Source organism: Diorhabda carinulata, chromosome 11 (assembly GCF_026250575.1).
Source record: "Diorhabda carinulata isolate Delta chromosome 11, icDioCari1.1, whole genome shotgun sequence".
Lineage (NCBI taxonomy): Eukaryota > Metazoa > Arthropoda > Insecta > Coleoptera > Chrysomelidae > Diorhabda > Diorhabda carinulata.
In genome coordinates this window covers 6,872,500-6,890,090 of record NC_079470.1, presented here as the reverse complement: position 1 = coordinate 6,890,090, position 17,591 = coordinate 6,872,500, and the positions used below count along the sequence as shown (strand labels likewise).

Below are 17,591 nucleotides of genomic sequence, written 5' to 3'. Positions count from 1 at the left end.
AGTGTTTGGTAAAAAAATTATTCCTTTATAATCACAAATGTCTTAAATATCTGGTTTGACCTCTTAATCAACCCATACAGTCGCGGGACTCATCACACACACGACACCCTGCTATCCAATAAGCGACGTAAACTGTGCGACTCTAAATTTTCGCCGATGCAGCCCTGTGCTGTGCTGCGCTACTCGGATCGTGCCGCGCAACTCAATATGCGCTTATGTGTCGGAATACATAATCTGATCACGCTGCGCTATATGTTTCTATCTTAAAAAATTAGGTCTCGAATATTGAACGAAAATATTAATATTCAAATATTCCTGATACAAACAGCAACAACTACATCTCAAGGTTTATATTAGATTTGGCTTTCTATTATACTTAAGCCGAAAACATAACAGAAAAGTAAATCCTCAGCTGAAGTGGTTTTATTTTACTTCCATTTAAAAACGGAACATATTTCAAATGACTACGAAACTAATATATACTTAAAATCTATTCATATTATTCAAGCTATGAAACATATAACCATAATTCAAATAATTCTTATCAATTTAAGATAACATCGTGCATTGATATAATTAAATTCTTCTCACGGTTGTCTAATTAACCTTGGAATATATATTTTTGTTTTGTTGTCATCATCGACATTCTTCCCACGCTTTTTCAAAAAACCAATGCGAATTGCTCCTTAAATATTCATTCACAAGACATATTTCAACATCTATAAACTTATAAACTTCGTATAATTCAAAAATCCTTGACATTTCGACTAATATGCCAATAAAACAGTCAATTTTTATGACATGTACTCATTATAATTAGATTAATGTTCACTTAATATATGTGTAAAACGTAAATAAATTGTCGATATACAAAAACAATAAATTTTCGTTTCATCAATTAATTTGCATTCGAAGTATCTGCAGAGTATGGTGCAAAATTACGAATCAATTTAAAATGAATGGCAGCGAGAGAGAGAACTTCACTCATGACGTTATGACTAACGATCACGACGACCCTTGTCAAAAGATTGGTCGGAGTAATCTATGAAAGAATTATCGAAATTTTCAAAACTCAAACAACGCAGATTACAACCATGAGAATATAACTCATTATTAGTCCTTTGGAGGAATTTTGTGACGCACCATCAAATATTTTACTATCGCCGCAGAATCTTATATTTTGATTTTACTTCAATGTAACTCAATTAAGCATTCCACTACAAAATTCAATAACTTACAAATTATAACATAATCTCTTAAAGCTTTCGCTTTATTTTTTCTTTTTTCCATTCGTTAATATTTATCTCAGCGCTCGAAACGCCTCGTAAGCCATTCCATTTTTGTTTACAATTATAAAGCTTTGGATTAAGTGGAACGGGAAAAATCGTGGTTGTGCACGTGATGTGTTTAGTGCTTAGTGGAAAGCATCCAATATGTAATGAATTGCGGCAAGAAGTTGAATTCAATTTCCAATGTTGGTTAAACTGAGAATTTGATTGTAGTAAATGTCAAACATATGATTTAAACATTATTTTTAAGGGAAAACTAAAATAGATTGAAAATGTTATATTATTTGCAAAATATTAGTACTGGTGAGTAGATAATAATGTTGAAAATCATTTGCTCTTGTCATTGTCGTAACTCAATTATTATGTATTATTCTAACACTAGTTGTCAATGATTAACATCATTGACTTATTAATTGTTTGTATTCCAAAAAACTAATTAACAAAATAGTAAATAAACAAATTCTATTGTTTTGTTTAGAATAACAAACTAAAATATACATTCATTTTCCAGGTAAAACGTTTTATCTTATTAATCAGAATGAATTTATTATTGGTCGAAAAAATTGTGATATATTGATAGAAAATGATACTTCCATAAGTAGAGCACATGCTAAAATTTGCATCAAAGTAAGTTACTCCTTTTGTAATAAAAGTTTCTTTGATGATTATTAAGGTACATTATACTTTTTAGGATGGTCATAAGGTTACTATTGAAGATTTAAAATCCACATATAAAACTTTTATCAATAAGAAAGAACTAACACCAAATGTTGAAGTGGATCTTAAGGAAAATGATAAAGTTCAGTTTGGTGTCTTTAGCAGCATATTTAAGTAAGTTGATAAATGTATTAGAATAATATGTTGTAGGTAAATATGTGAAAATATTTTCTTGTTTATTTCCTTCATTACGTTGAAATTTTTGAAACTATTGATAATATACATTTCGAACACATTGAGTGAATCATTTTTCTCTAAATAAATTCATTATTATTAATATGTTCACTACCATTGAGCCGTCACTTGCACTGTCACACATATATTTTATCTTCAATATCTGAAGATTTTGTTATCAAAATGTATATAAATTATTGAGGATAATTACATTAAGAATAGCCTCAAAATTTCTTGTTTCTACTAAAATATTGTCCCACAGATTTTATCTTTTTGCTTAATTAGAAACATAAACTCAATAGTTTATTATATTTAATTTGTTCTTTTTTTTGAGATTTCATCAAATTCACTTTGTAACTACAGCCACTCAATTATCTGATAATTGTAAAGAAGCTTTGAAAAAACAACTTGATACCATTCAAGGAAGGTATTTAGATAATTGGACTTCAGAGTGCACTCACCTTACTTTGCAAAAAATTAGTTTGACAGTAAAGGTAAAATGCAATTTTTTTTCATCGTACATATTTTTTATTACAATTGTATACATACGAAGTGTGTGAAAGAAGTAATGAAACTTATTTCTTATTTACTTAAGGTTTGATTTCAAAATAAAAACGAGTTATTGTTGTCTCTCTTGTAACAGCGTTGGGAATCTTCAACTGGTCGGCTTTTTGAATATTCTCCGGAATTCCAAAATTATATATTTGCAACTTCTGGAAAATAAACAAGTAAAAAAGACATCGTACTGTTGGCTCGAGAGACTATAGCTAATTTTTACCATTAGCAGTAAATTATCAGTAAATATTAACAAAAAGCTTTCATGAAGAATAGAGCAAAAATAATATCAATAATTTCATTTATTCAATAATTTTGTGACAATTCTCATAACCATTGGTTTATTAAATGAAATATATGATTCATATATGAAAGTATCAATTTTGTAACCCCTTGACTTTGCAAAGACTCCAGCAATTGTTACACACACGTTTTTCAGATGATCCAATTACAGATTTTTTATTAATACCACCTTCTTTTCGCCTCACACCAATCCCCATTTTAAGTTTGCATTTTATAATATTTCCAAGTATTAATCTTTACCTCCTTGTATCTATTGTATCTATTATTGAAGAGTTGCTTGAGAGTGGTATAATTCAATAAATTAAGTGGAAACAGCTATTTTATATCAGTAGTTTGTAGACCATAAAATAATGCCAATCAACAAATTTGGTAGCCATTTCCTTTCCAAATCAACCTACGATCTGTCAAGTTATATAGTTAAATCATCCCCCCTATATCTATGGCAACCTTTCACAAATATTCCGCTCTTTTTTTAAAAGGTTAAGAGACTAAAGTGAATAATGAATTTTATGTATTGGATAAACAGATAACAGTTGTAAAATTTCAAGTGTATCTCATTATAATGCCAATAGTGATGTAGTAATATACATTGACATTGTCAAACTCCATGCACTTTCTCGTATATCCATTATGAAAAGAGATGTTATTAAATTCAAATTAGGGTCTCCCACGTCCATTTGTATTGAAATACTACTGGAGTCTCCAATACAAAAAAATGTCTAAATATCAAGTGGCAAGTGTGTATTTTCCTGCTAATAACATTCATGTATAATTATAAAATAGTTTTTTTATATTTCGTCGGTGCCATCTTGTGACGTCACACAAACGAATCATTTCCTATGGTGCTGTGTGTGTGTGTTGCACTAATAAAAAGGACGAGATAGAAAAACTTGTCTAGCACAGGTTGGTAGCTACAACATTGCCAGATAACCTATAGTCTCATTACTTTTTTCGTCCACCAAGATTTGTATGTTTTTATGATGAAGTCTCATATGACGCTAAAACAGTTCATCATCTAAACCAATGAAATAAGAATACTGAATTGTTTACTTATGAGAATTAATTTTGTAACATCAAGTTTCTATCTATGTCCATTTGGCTTGTTATGTATTATGGCACAGTACTCACTTCGGATTTGTTTATTCTAACATTCAAGTTTTTGAGGAAATTAACTTAGAATAAATAAATCAGAAGTGATTACTCTTCCATTATACGTGAATAAAGGAACGTTCAAAATATTTGAGGAAAAACGTAACAAGCCGATTGGCATATTACAATAGACAACATTGATAACCGAACTGGTTTAATTTTAATACCTGTTGAGCTCCTGTAAGAAAGCGAATAACTCCACTTGAGATTTTTAGGTACTACATGCTCTCTTGGAGGACAAACCTATAGTTGTACCGGCATTTTGGGCAAAATTTGTAGAGAATGTGTCTAAAAGTATTGCTCCACCTAAAATAACTGATTATAATAACCCTCCACTAGCAGAGGCTTTATTGAACAGAGTTGAATTTAAAAAAGCTGCACCTAGAAAAAACTTGTTTATGGGCAAACATTTTCTATTTTATTTGGAAAAAGAAGAAAAGCAAGTGAAAGATTTGATAAGAAAAGCAGGCTAGTATCCTTTTAATTTCATAACAAAATTTGGTAATTTTCAGCAACTTGTATGGTTAGTGATAAATATGTAGTATTTTAAACTTCTAGCAATAGATATATAAAAAGCTGCTCTGGTTATTTATTATTCTTTTTTGTAGGAGGTACTTGCAGCTCTTGGGAGAACAATCCCATAAAGATGAAAGATCTAACAGAAAAACATTTAGTCATGCAAAGTTATAAAGATGTAGATGACAAAAACTACAAAGAAATAATGAAACATGTTTTGAAACAAAACAAACGTACTATACCCATACAAGAAATCGCAATGGCTATAATACACGGATCCTGTGAGAAAGATTGTAATCCTAGTTTCAACAGAGTGATTGAAGTTTTCAATGCACCAAATCAAATAGAAACAACACAAAATAACTTGTTGGTTCACAATACTCAAACTCAAGATTTTGGAATTGAAACTAGTACAGCACAGAAAAGTATTCAAGAAACAGTAGATTCTGTTCAAATGACTGCACCTCCTATAATGAAACAAGTGAAAATAGAAGATGAAATAGACTTAACCGAAGATGATGCAGCGGCAGAAGAAAAAGTGACACAAAAAAGAGTTTGCGATAGTATTGATGCAGGAAACCCAACAAAAAAAGTCAAAAAAGATGAAACTGATATAACAAGGTATAATTCGCCTTGGTTGTTGTTATATTTGTAATATGAAAAAATTCTTCTTTTTGGGTAATGTTTATAGCATAAAATGCTGTAAATTAAAAATAAAATAAAGCAAACTTATTAAAATAAATCGTAGAAATTCTAATGACAAGAATGTAGCATAGTCAAAATAGAGCTGCAATTGTGTTATTATTTTTATATCAGTTCCTCATTGGTCAAATTCTGCTTTTAGGTCTGTAGAAGATGAGAGAAAAAGTCAAACGAGGAAAGATAAACAAAAAGAAATTTTTTCTATGGTAAGAATTAAACTCAATTACTGTTTTTTGTTTTCTATAACAAACCATAAACAACTTTGATTTTGAGATTCAAAAAGCAATGCTAAAATTTGCTAATAGTTGTTATGTCTCAACTTTAGAGTGGAGAGATCTTACACAGTGGTTCTATTATTATAATTATCATAAAAATTGGTTAAGGAAAAAATGAGAAAGAAAGAAAGAGTTTTCTTGCCATCATAAAAATAACTTAACTATAATGAAAAAATTACTTACAAATAATATGTATGTTACCAAAATTCCAAGTTTTTTATAGATTAAAAACAAAAAATAAGGTAATCATTTGCCTGCTTAGAAGATACTTTTCTACATCCACACAAAAAGATTTAAATGAGAGGTTTTTATTGTTTTCCGATTAACATATTCAACATTTGAACCGAGGTATACAAAAAAGCTTTTTGAAAATTGCCTTGCGATGTTGGGGTACTTTATAAAGGTTATTAATTCTAGTACTGTGAGGATGGTTGAGGGTATGGAATCAATTAAACAAATTAGTAAATTGGCCGCTTTTTATCCTGAAGCTTTCCTACATTTTCATGTGTAAGAAATGCTAGAGTTGAGTCATTACGTGAGCTCCATTTTCTACGGCAGTTTTCATTCTTTCCTGTGTCTTTTGTTCAATTTTTGTTGATCTTATTCCTTATGCCTCCATTTTTTTCTTTTTAATTGCATCTTTTATGATCTCAGACCACCTATTTATTCTCTTGTGTGGCTTGATGACTATTATTGACGTTCCACATTCTTTTCTTCTGCATTTATTATTATATTTCTAAATATTATCCACATTTCTTGTGTTGTATCTTGTCTTTTAATTTTTTGTTTTATCATTTCTTGGTATCTCGTTTTATTTGCAGTTTCTCTGAATTTATAGCATCTAATTTCTTTATTCAGTGTGCTTCTTTTGTGCTCTTCTGTCTGTTCGTTAATTTCATTCGTTTTTATTTTCATCACCACTAGGTAGTGGTCACTCCCAATTTCTGATCTTGACATCCTTGACTTTTTTTCAAATACTTTTACTTACTAGTGACGAAAATCTACAATGAGAGCACCTCATTGAATTTACTACTTTAAATACTTTCCTCCTTTTTTTAAATCAAAAGTTTTTCTATTAAATTATAATCTTGAGAGCATTTTCTTCTTGATTTTAAAAGATTTATGTTCTAGAAACGCCAATCTCAAAAAAGGAAGACAATAGAAGACAGCGATTCGGAAGAAATTCCAATAAAGAGAAAAGCTAAAAATCCCTTTTTAACTGAACAACTCGATGAAAAGCCTTTAAAAAATCAAACAGAAAATAACAATCCATTTATTAAAAACCTTGAGGAGGATATAGGCAAACCTTTATTTTCGAGTACGCAATTTATCGACAACATATCAAAAGGAGAACAAATAAAATACACTAGTGTATCAGGAAACAGTAACGATAATTCCAATTCTACGTGGCATTCCAAAAGATATTGCGATAACGTCAAAACTGAAGAACCAGAGGAAATCAGTTCTGAATTACTACAATTTATTAAAATGTTTGAAAAAAAAGTTCGGGTCGAGGTTTTATCAGAAGCTAGTTTTAGATCGAGAATTCCTAGCGACGAAGTTGATTGCAATGATTTTTCAAAATGCACGAATTTCAAGAAATTCAAAAAGGTGAGAGATATTGTAATGTGGATTTTCTATAACTGATGTCCATTTTTTTTATAAGAACTGATCTGCAAAAAGCTACGACTGCTAGTTAAGAAGCTTACTATGCAAATTTTTGCTTATTCTCTCAAATAATATCCAACCAATAGAAAGTGAAATCATATGAAAGAAAATAAATACAGTAGAGTATCAATTATCCAAATACCGGCCATAAATTGTACCCGCGTGCGAGGTTTCGATGTATTTCCATGCCTGATGTTCTAACTTTCGTTTCGCCTTGTGTAGCGCTCGTTGCAGTTCCAAGATTTAGCCACCTGGAGCGCCAAGATCGTCATTCGCTGGTTAAGTTGTTATATTTGTGATTACATATTGTACTGTATTTGCCGATAAATCAAGTTGTTTCGGACACTAAAAAACAGCGTCAAATTATCAAAGACTATGCTTCCAAACTAGACAGTGAAGATTAGAACACAAAAAGAAAATCAATGAAATCAGCAGGCAATCAGGAGTTGGACTTGGCAATGTATACTTAGTTTATGCAAGTCAAGTCAAGGACAACCAATTAACGGACGGATTATTTGTTAAAAAGCACTGCAAATAAATCAAATAATGAAGGGTGATCCTAATTTCAAAGCTACAACTGGCTTGTTTCAACGCACGGGTTAAGGAAGCTAGACATACAAGGTGGAAGACTGTCAGCTGATGTATCTGCCGAAAATTTTAAGAAGACATTTAACGAATTTTGCAAAGCTGATGGTTTTGTACCCAAGAACATTTACAATGTGGACGAAATAGGTCTCAACTGGAAAATGGTGCCAACCAAGTCCCTTGCTTCCAAAAGGAAAAATGCAGCGCTTGAGTGCAAAGCTTGCAAATGCTGCTACTAGATATGGAGAGTGGTGAAGAATCTGTGCAAAGCAGTTACAAAAAATTGACACGTAATAGACGCCACACTTGAAAAGGCATGGAATAAGCTGAAAGTAATGATCCGGATGAAATCAAGTGTGTCTTGTGGCAGCTACCGTTCATTGCCAGTTTATCTTATAGATATAGATCAGTTAATTGCTGTTGTTTACACAGTGGTCTTTATAATTGTTTGTATTGATTCTGATGACAGCATTGATAAATGGTGTATTCAGGTCATTGTAGATGGTTAAATTTGAGCGTCGAGCAGCATTCCCATTGTTTTGGATTCAAATGATTTAGATTTTTATTATAATAATAATAAATCGTCTTTCTTGGTCTGATTTGTGTAACAATACAATTTACAAAATATACAATATACACAATATACAATATACGCAACAGGAGTGGTAAGATTTAACATTTATGTTATTCTTCTACCTAATCACTTCCAGCTGCTTAACTATGCAAAAGAACTTTATCCAGTCTCAGATATAAATTAATCAAATAATTACAAAAACTCGAAAAAGATGAAGTTAGTTACATATTTGTTTACTAAAGAAATTTGTTCTGTAGTCAGATTTAAAAGAATTTATACCACACAATTTAAGGTCCTCGTGGAGTGCATTATAACCTTTGACAACGTTCGTTTTGGCAAATATTATACCTGTTGAAAAATTTCGTTCTTTATATAACTAGTTACGTAAATAACTATTTCAACATTGTATTTTGTATATGAGGTGTCTAGAATCAAAAACCGCCAAGTCCATATTGTCTCAAAGTTGAGTTTGATATTGTTTCTATCTATAGATTTTTCCATGCTGAATTCAGTATAACTGTTATTTTCTAGCAAATTCCGTCATATCCTATTGTATTTTGACTTTGATTTACTCCATTTTCAGTTTTAGAATCCGCCAAATCCAATTGGTCAATCGCCTAGTTTCTTCACGTGACTATCCATGATCCTCTACCAGTTGTTTACCCTTTATGTTTTATTTTCCACAGGGTATTTGGATTGCTTAATAAAGAATTGAAAAAGAAGGATACTATTATTAAGCCAGAAGAGTATGAAGAAGTTCTGGGGAAACATGGAAGCGTTCATCATGTTAGAGTCACTGTCCTGGTTAAACACTGGAAGTTTGAATCTGAAAAAGTGCAAAAATAACTGAACTTGTGTCACTTCAAGTTCAATCCATCAAAAAGGATTATGCTAAAAAAGAACAAGAAGAAAAATAACATTCTGGTATCGTCTGAAGTTTTTTATAGAACTAAAGCTTGTCAAGCAAAATCTGTCATAAAGTTTAATATGTCTCACATAAACCCAAAAGCCATCAACATGGAGGTCAGCCTTGAAGCTGAAAAATAGAGTATGTTGCGAAATTGTTAACAAAGCACTTTAGACAAGGGTGGAGAAATCACGAGACGCCAAAATTTTATCGAGATTTGGAGAACCAAGAAGCCGGAGGTCACAACAATGAAGAAGAATATTATGACTTAATTGATACAGATATTGTGTGATCTAATATAACAATAAAAACTTTGTTCACTTTTTACAAAACATTAAATTTTATTTTATAATAATTTGCAATTTGTGTAATAATTAATTAAAGTCAAGATTTTTTACTAAGCCTATACATAATTAAAATGTAAAAAAAGTAAAAATAACAGTTAGTATAGTTTTTATAGCTCAACCCCTTTGCAGCCTAAGCTTATTTTTGTTACAAGTCATTTGTCTGTTTTTAAAATTTTTTCCACTTTTCTGGAAATTTCTGTAGATTGACTTGGAGGATTTTGATTCTGTTTCTCATATATGCAATCTTTTATGTCGTTAGAAACTTGAATTATAGTGTACATATTATTCAAACTTTCAATTGAAATATAATATAACCGTTGATGTTTCCTGTTACCTCCTCGATTTCATGTCATTTTTGATAGAAAATATGTCAATTTATTTAAAAATTTGTTACTATATTTAGTAGGTTTTTGCAGTTCGGTATATTTTTTATTGAAACAAATTAAAATAAGGAATATGACTGTTCAAACTTGTTTTAGGTGAAACCTGTTTATCCTCAAACGAAAGTTATTGGTCAAGATTCTTTCAGATTGTTGAGCTGTACAAATACAACTGGTATAAATGACACTAGAAGACAAATAGCATATGATTCTGATGATGAAAGACCACCTTCATTAAATAGAAAACAAAAACATAAATTAAAAATCTTTGAAATATGAAAATTTCATCAATAAAAATATAGTAAAATACCATTATTATGACTTACAGTACTTTAGTCAAGATCTTTAATTACTAAAACTGACTCAACATGAATAAGGTGGTTATAAACTTAATTATTGTTGTTTTAACTATGTCTCTTTACAGTTTTGTTTTTAAACCTTTTTCAAGTATAGTAGCGTTATACCGCATAGGCTCCCAATATTTCTTCAACCAGACAGCGTCATCTGTAAACTAATATAGTAATCAAAAGAACAAGAAATAAGATAACTTCTGGTAAAATTACAGATCACTGAGACTTAATATTCTGTGCCTTTTTGTTCTTGAGACAATTTATGTGTATATATATATATATTATCGGTCTCAGCAGATTTCTGTCCTGGCATATGAAATATCATCAAGTTGAATAATTCCTTCTCTTTAAAAATAACAATGAATTTAGTTAGGTTGTGTGACATAATATCGGACAGTTTCGGTCCCCTAATATCACATATCCGATGTTAGGAACCAGTTGTTCGGGGGTGAAATTTAACAGGTAGCCAGACGTTATTCCGTCAATTTTTTCTAGATTTCCGCTAGATTTAATACGAAGTTCTTTATTAAAGACAGTAAATGGCCCGGATAAATAACCAAATAAGTGAAAAAATGGAAATTAAAACAGGAATCCACAAGGAACTATTTTGTTCTTCATAATATATATAAATAACTTATTCACTATAGAAACATCTGGCCAAATCTTGAGTTTTGCTGACGATACCGTCATCTTGTACTATGATAAAACATGGGCAGTTCTAAAGTCAAAATCTGAAAAAGATATGGATGGCGTTAAAGATTTTTTAACCAAATGGCATTAACAATTAATTTCGATTAAAAAGTATATTATTCCCTTTTCAATATATCGACAAAACATTCCAAATTATAATGTATTAATACATTTTCTTTGAATTGTTTTACTATCTAGATTTTTGAAAATAGCAATAATAGTAATTGCTCGCAAATTTATAAAATTGGGTTTTGTCTTGAAACGCCTGCCAAAGTTCTACATCTTGCAAAATTTGTTCTATTTTGCACAATATGCTATTTACTAAGGATATATGCAAACATTTCAAAACTAGATATTTTTAAATGTTGAAAAATTTTTTCAATATATTTTTTCTCCAGATATAATTCTAATGAGCTATGGCATATATTTTCCAAAACTTGTTTTACCATTTTCAACCTGTGACTAACATCTATCTATACCATCCGCCTGATTAATAGTTTGAATATTCTTAATATCTAACTTATAATATCCTTTTTATCCTATATAATATCAAAGTTGCTTCTTTTAGGAATATTACTAATGAAAATCAATAAAATACTTCAACACTGCAAAGCATGAATCGGTGTTATCTCTTCATAAGTAGAAAATAACTAAGAGCTGACACAAATTGGTCTACAACCTATGTAGACTCGGGGTTAAGGATTTAAAACCACTTTGCATTTCAGGCTAGGAATACCAATACATTTTCTTCGAATCATTTGACTATCTGCGTTAAGATTAACTTTTGAAAACTGCAATTGTAGTAATTGCTTCAGAATGGTAGATTTATAAAATTAGGTTTTCTCTTGAAATGCCTACTAAAGATCTAAATCTTACAAAATTTGTTAAAATAAGGATGGATACATGCAAACATTTTATAACTTTAGCGATTTTTAAATGCCGAAAAACTGTTTCAACACATTTTTTTTTGTAATTCTAATGAGCTATGGTATTTTCCAAAACTTTTAGTTTTTAGTTTAGCAATGAAACTTGATAGTGTTTCTAAGATTGAATAGAATCCCAAAGTAACCATTTAATTGAATGAAAATATTTTAAAACTAATATTCAGAATAATAATAATATTCATTCGGTTTTGTATTAAAATATATTTACATTTGAAATACTCAAACTTTTCAACAATGCACATACATAAACATAGAAAACTAATTAAGACATTACATAAGGAACCACAATAATCTAGTATTTACTAAATTTTTAATGTCCTCTCTGTACTCATAACAATAATTAACGAATTAAAAAATATGTATTAATCAGATACATATCAGATATTGAATCAGATACGTAATTAATCAAAAATAAAAGTTTAAATTGTAGATGTTTATTTATCGCCTTGTCCAGTAATATCTTCATTTTCAGAACTGTTATCAGCATTCAACTTCTTAATTTCATTGCATAACGTTGGTCTCAAAAGTATATTGGTTACCACCTGATCGATTAATATAATTGTTTGAAAAATACGTCTTTCTTCATGTATACTAAATTTGAAATCTTGAGGACTCCCACTAAAACCACACGCACCTTAAAATAAATTTAACTAAATATTGAAAATATAATCGTCTTTTTGTGCAAAAAAGAAATATTAAAAAATTTTTCACCTTCTGTGTCTTGAATATCACTCCAATAAGTAAGACCTTGTATAATAGGTGCGTATAAATCTATTTGGTCGGCATCTCCAATGTAACGAAGTAAGTAATTTAATAATACTTTCTCTTTTGGAGATAATGTGCACCATTTTAGAAATAATTTTTGGAGTAAAGGACCTAAAATAATTATTTTATAATTGAATATCAACTGCTGCAAAACAATCGTAAAAATTATTAGACAGACATGAAATGTATAGTTGTATAAATTTAGTAATAGATTAATATACCTACCAATTCTAAATTTAAAAAATAGTCCATTTTAGTACCTGATTTTGATACATAGATACAAAAACATTATTTATTAACGCAATCATTGTACATATTATATTCATTTTAATTAATTTTAATGAAAAATGTCGATATTTTTTCATTTGGGTAGTTAGATTTTTTATTCAATTCTCTCTTCATTACCAGCTGATAATAATTTTGACAATACGATCTGTTGCCCCTTAGACAAGGAAATGCAAAAATTATATACTCTAAATATCTAAGGTTGTTCCTATAATGCAGCTCTGCTGCTATCAGTACAGTTGGTACGTTGAATAAAAAATGAATGTTATTATTTATTTATTGCTATTTAAAATTGTAATTCATTTATAATTGTTTTACTGAAATAAATCAATAAGAGAATATATATCGGCACTATAAGGTAGATAATTTTTTTCCTGATAAATAGTTATAATTTTATGACTTTATAAATAGAAAACTAGTTTTAAAAATCAGGTAAAGATTGAAGTTTCGACCAATATCGATCTTTATACCCCGCTTTCTTACATTGCACTGACAAATACAGCATTAAAGGTACAAATACAATATGACTTGGAATTTAATGAAAAATTATTATTAATTGTTAAACAATATAAATAATTGTCAGGATTTTAAACACTACAGGAATATTATAGTTAAAAAAATTTGAGTACAATAACTTGATTTGTATTCATAATCAATATCATATAATAATAATAATAGTATACTAAATTATTTTTACTCACATTTGTGAATTATGTAAGAGATACATTCAAACACTCTTGAATAAAATTCTTTTTTATCTATTTCTTCAGTTTTCGTTTGTGTTTCACAGTTCATTGTACAAACTTCTGGCAATATTTATTTCGAGAAATTAACGTGACAAATGTCAATGTGCGTAAATATATATGATGATGGGATACAAGTACAAGACTAATTTGATCTAGTGGGCTTATTATTACGAAGTCATCGAAAAAGGTATTCAGTAGCTCCTCGAAATAAACAAATCAGCAATAAAAGATTGATTTATCAACAACAATTAACTTAGAATTAGTAGGCGCATGCGCTGCGCCATCTTGACGCGTGTCGCCATGTTAGTTTGTTGAATTTGGTCAGAGAGCGCAGTTTTTTTTTATTCAAATCAGCTGTGTAATAATAAGCGTATTTTTTAGCTAACGATATAATTTTTCTACAGAAAAAGTTATTGTACTTTGATTCAATAAATTCAAGGGATCTAAAAGTGTTGTATTAAAAAATATTCAGGATGGATTAGATAATAATAATCAAAATATTCGTTATTAGGATCCCAAATTACATTCAACTGAAACATGAAAGAAAACCAACAAAGTTATATTGACTTTGCCATTAAGATCAAGAGTAGCATTGACTTGAACCTGGAATTTGGAGAACATCCTGGAAAAGTCCTGTAATTTGGCTCTTTGCTTTTGAATTTCATTTTTTGCCCTGGATTTATAATATTTATCCTAGAACTTCAGTTCCCTCCTTTAAATGCTGCAATTTATAGTTTTCTTATCGCAAAATGTTTTCATATTTTCTTTCTTAAGCTTTATTTAGTAATATTTCACCATACATTTTTCAATAAAAATGAATTTTTTGAAATATAGTTTAATTTACTGCCAGTTCTTATTTTTAAGAATAGGTGACCAACAGTAATAACAATTATGCAGGGCCGGATTAAGCTAGGGGCTGGGAGGGGCATCATTTGGAAAACATTCTGTACTTTTTCATGTGTTGATACTACAAATCTAACGTATTGATATTTTTTTATTTTTTCGGGTATCCGAATTCCTTAAGGGGACCCCGTCATTATTTTAGCCCCGTGCCTTACAAGTCTTAATCCGGCGCTGAAAATATGGTTTATCAAATCAGTTTGATCTCATTTTTTGTGCTGAAGATAAGGTTCTTTAAAAATGGTTTGCCAAACATGCTGAGTATAATTCTGTTGCTATGGTGATTTATAGTTTTCAAGTAACAGCAAAGCTAAACTTGACAAGAAACTGAACCCTTTTGAACTGGCATTGAATATTGGAATCATAATGACCACAAAAATTTCACCTAAGCTCATAAATTCAAATAGTTTTATACTGCATATGTAATGAGAGAAGAACATAACATTAAATACAGAAAAATTCCAAACAGCTGAAACTATGGTCAATTGGAATTGGGTTGGAACTTCATTACTGGAATGCTAAGTGGCGTTGAGGAAGCTAGATTTGAGATTTCTGACAAATATTTTTTTTATTCTTTTGTAAAAAATATTTTTTTCATAAAAAATATACGATGTTATATTTAATACCTCCAAAATTATGTGTACAAAGTTTCATGTTGATCGGTTAAGTAATTTTCTCGTCAAAATGTAACAAACTTACATTTATGTTATATGGTAAGTAAGGATGATTAGGATTTTTGTAATTTTTACATAACATCGTTAATAAATTAATATTAATAAATTCTAATTATGAAGGAATCAAAACTAGAACGGATATTTTAATAAACCATGAGTTTTTAACTCCTCAACTATCAGAGTGTTAGTTAGTTAGCTTTTGAAAGATCGTGTCAGATTTTTGAGAATTATCTGTTTAATCGATAATGATAACTAGCTGCTTATGATTTCCTCTTGTTGGTGCCTCTGTACTACCATAATTATGTAATTAATAGGCTAAGGGAGTGTGACGACCGAATATGTGTTGAGTGATTTCCGATTTTTTCGTATTGTCTTTGAGAAATTTTCCAAAAAATACTTTCTAACTCAAAACACCATACAATTTTATACAACAGTGAACTAATTAAAAACACTGTCACACAGAACACACACTGTCTAACAAAATTTGTTTAGAAAGTGAACTATTACAATATGACGGTCGTGACTGACGTCACGCTTCGATTGTCTATTAATGCTATATATGTAATACTCCTATATGAATAGTTGGTATGGGAAAAAACGTCCTTACGTTACGGTGCCGACAATATTCATTTTCTCTCTCGTTCGAGACACTTTTTTATACTGCGCATGCTTTCATGCGCGCAAAAGATGCGCAGTAATAACTGAAGCGCTGGGAGGAGAGAGAGAACGATACACTATTTGTTTCACTTAATCGGAACACCTTCCACTTCTAGGAATTATCCATATAAAAGGGATAAGAGGATGCGCCCAATGAATTTCTATATATATTTTTTTCATTCTTCTATAAAGAAAAAGCATAACCCTAACTTGTCTTTTGACAACGATTATTACACTAGAAGGCACTTAGTGCAACCGAAAAATCGTAGAGATGAAGTTCTTCTAACGCGTCTCCGTCTAGGCCAGAGTTTCTCAACCTTTTTGAACCAAACGCCCCCTTTGTAAGACCCGCTTCTTAATTCGTCCCCTTATAAATTCTAACAGATAAAAATTGTACGATAATCCCTAGTATAACATTTATTAGTTAAAAATTTAATTTAATTTACAAAAAAAGTAAGATACATAAAGTAATGTGTTTTAATTTTAACATAAGAAAGAAATAATAAACTAAATAAAATTTTAATGAGAATCTTAGTGCATTATAGAATAACACCATCTCCCCCTTTCTTTCTGTCACCATATTGTGAAGAAAGAAAAAAAAATATTTTTTAAAATAAATACAATATAAATGGAAAGTGAAATCAATAATTATATTTACTTTTTACTATTTTTATATACAGTTGGTTGCCAAATATCAATAAATAAAAAAATGTATATATATATATATATATATATATATATATATATATATATATATTGAAAATTTCTAACATCATGGGTAAATTGAGGTAAGCGGAGGGCGCGTCAATATGTACCACATATTTCATTTCACAATAAATCTTTTTCCACATTAAAATTTATTGCTCAGTGATAAACTCTATATCAATCAAGCAATTTATAATGGTGTGAGTATTCTTATGCAGGTTGATGAGGTCTTGGTTCTTGATCCATCCATATTATTTCTGCTATGTGCAGAGCATTCTATAATGCGATACAATATTTAGTTATCAATAAATACATTTAAACGATTTCAATTCATGCAACACAAAAATTGTATAACAAAACAAAATGCCCTGCTAGAAAATGATTTATGAGTTCTTTATTTGTTCTATACCAGAATTCTAAGACATCAATATAGAACTGCTATAGAATTTTTAAGAGATTGTTTTGTAACTGTGTTATAAAAACTCTTTAAGATCTGTGAGAAAGTTTATTCAACAGTTCTATATTTGTTTCCTGTAGACCTCACAGAGCAGCTTAAAGAACTGAAAAGTTTTATACAATTTGCTCTAAAAACGTTCTTACGTTTATTGTTATTGTAAATTGTTTTAAGAATTTTTTTCACTGTAAGCTGCATAAAAATTGCAAGGATGATTACAGCATTTTGGTTTTCCTACTAGATCCTGCTCTCTCTCTCTCTCGCACAATATTACGCCAAT

At 29.7% G+C, this 17,591-nt stretch overlaps 2 protein-coding genes across 2 annotated transcripts; one reads left to right on the top strand and one right to left on the bottom strand.

Annotated features, from left to right (window-relative positions):
* The first annotated feature begins 1,344 nt into the window (after positions 1 to 1,344).
* LOC130899441 (nibrin) lies at positions 1,345 to 10,456 on the top strand. Its single transcript, XM_057809377.1, has 9 exons — positions 1,345 to 1,592; positions 1,801 to 1,916; positions 1,981 to 2,120; positions 2,515 to 2,674; positions 4,403 to 4,655; positions 4,796 to 5,324; positions 5,548 to 5,611; positions 6,812 to 7,291; positions 10,241 to 10,456. Exons 1-9 carry the CDS (start codon positions 1,562 to 1,564, stop codon positions 10,418 to 10,420), a joined length of 1,953 nt encoding a protein of 650 aa, XP_057665360.1. The 5' UTR covers positions 1,345 to 1,561; the 3' UTR covers positions 10,421 to 10,456.
* A 1,850-nt stretch (positions 10,457 to 12,306) lies between these two features.
* Positions 12,307 to 14,172, bottom strand: LOC130899442 (uncharacterized). Its single transcript, XM_057809378.1, has 3 exons — positions 13,877 to 14,172; positions 12,837 to 13,001; positions 12,307 to 12,759 (listed from the first exon to the last, which is right to left on the bottom strand). The coding sequence occupies exons 1-3, from the start codon at positions 13,968 to 13,970 to the stop codon at positions 12,560 to 12,562; spliced, it is 459 nt and encodes a 152-aa protein (XP_057665361.1). The 5' UTR covers positions 13,971 to 14,172; the 3' UTR covers positions 12,307 to 12,559.
* Between the last annotated feature and the right edge of the window lie 3,419 nt (positions 14,173 to 17,591).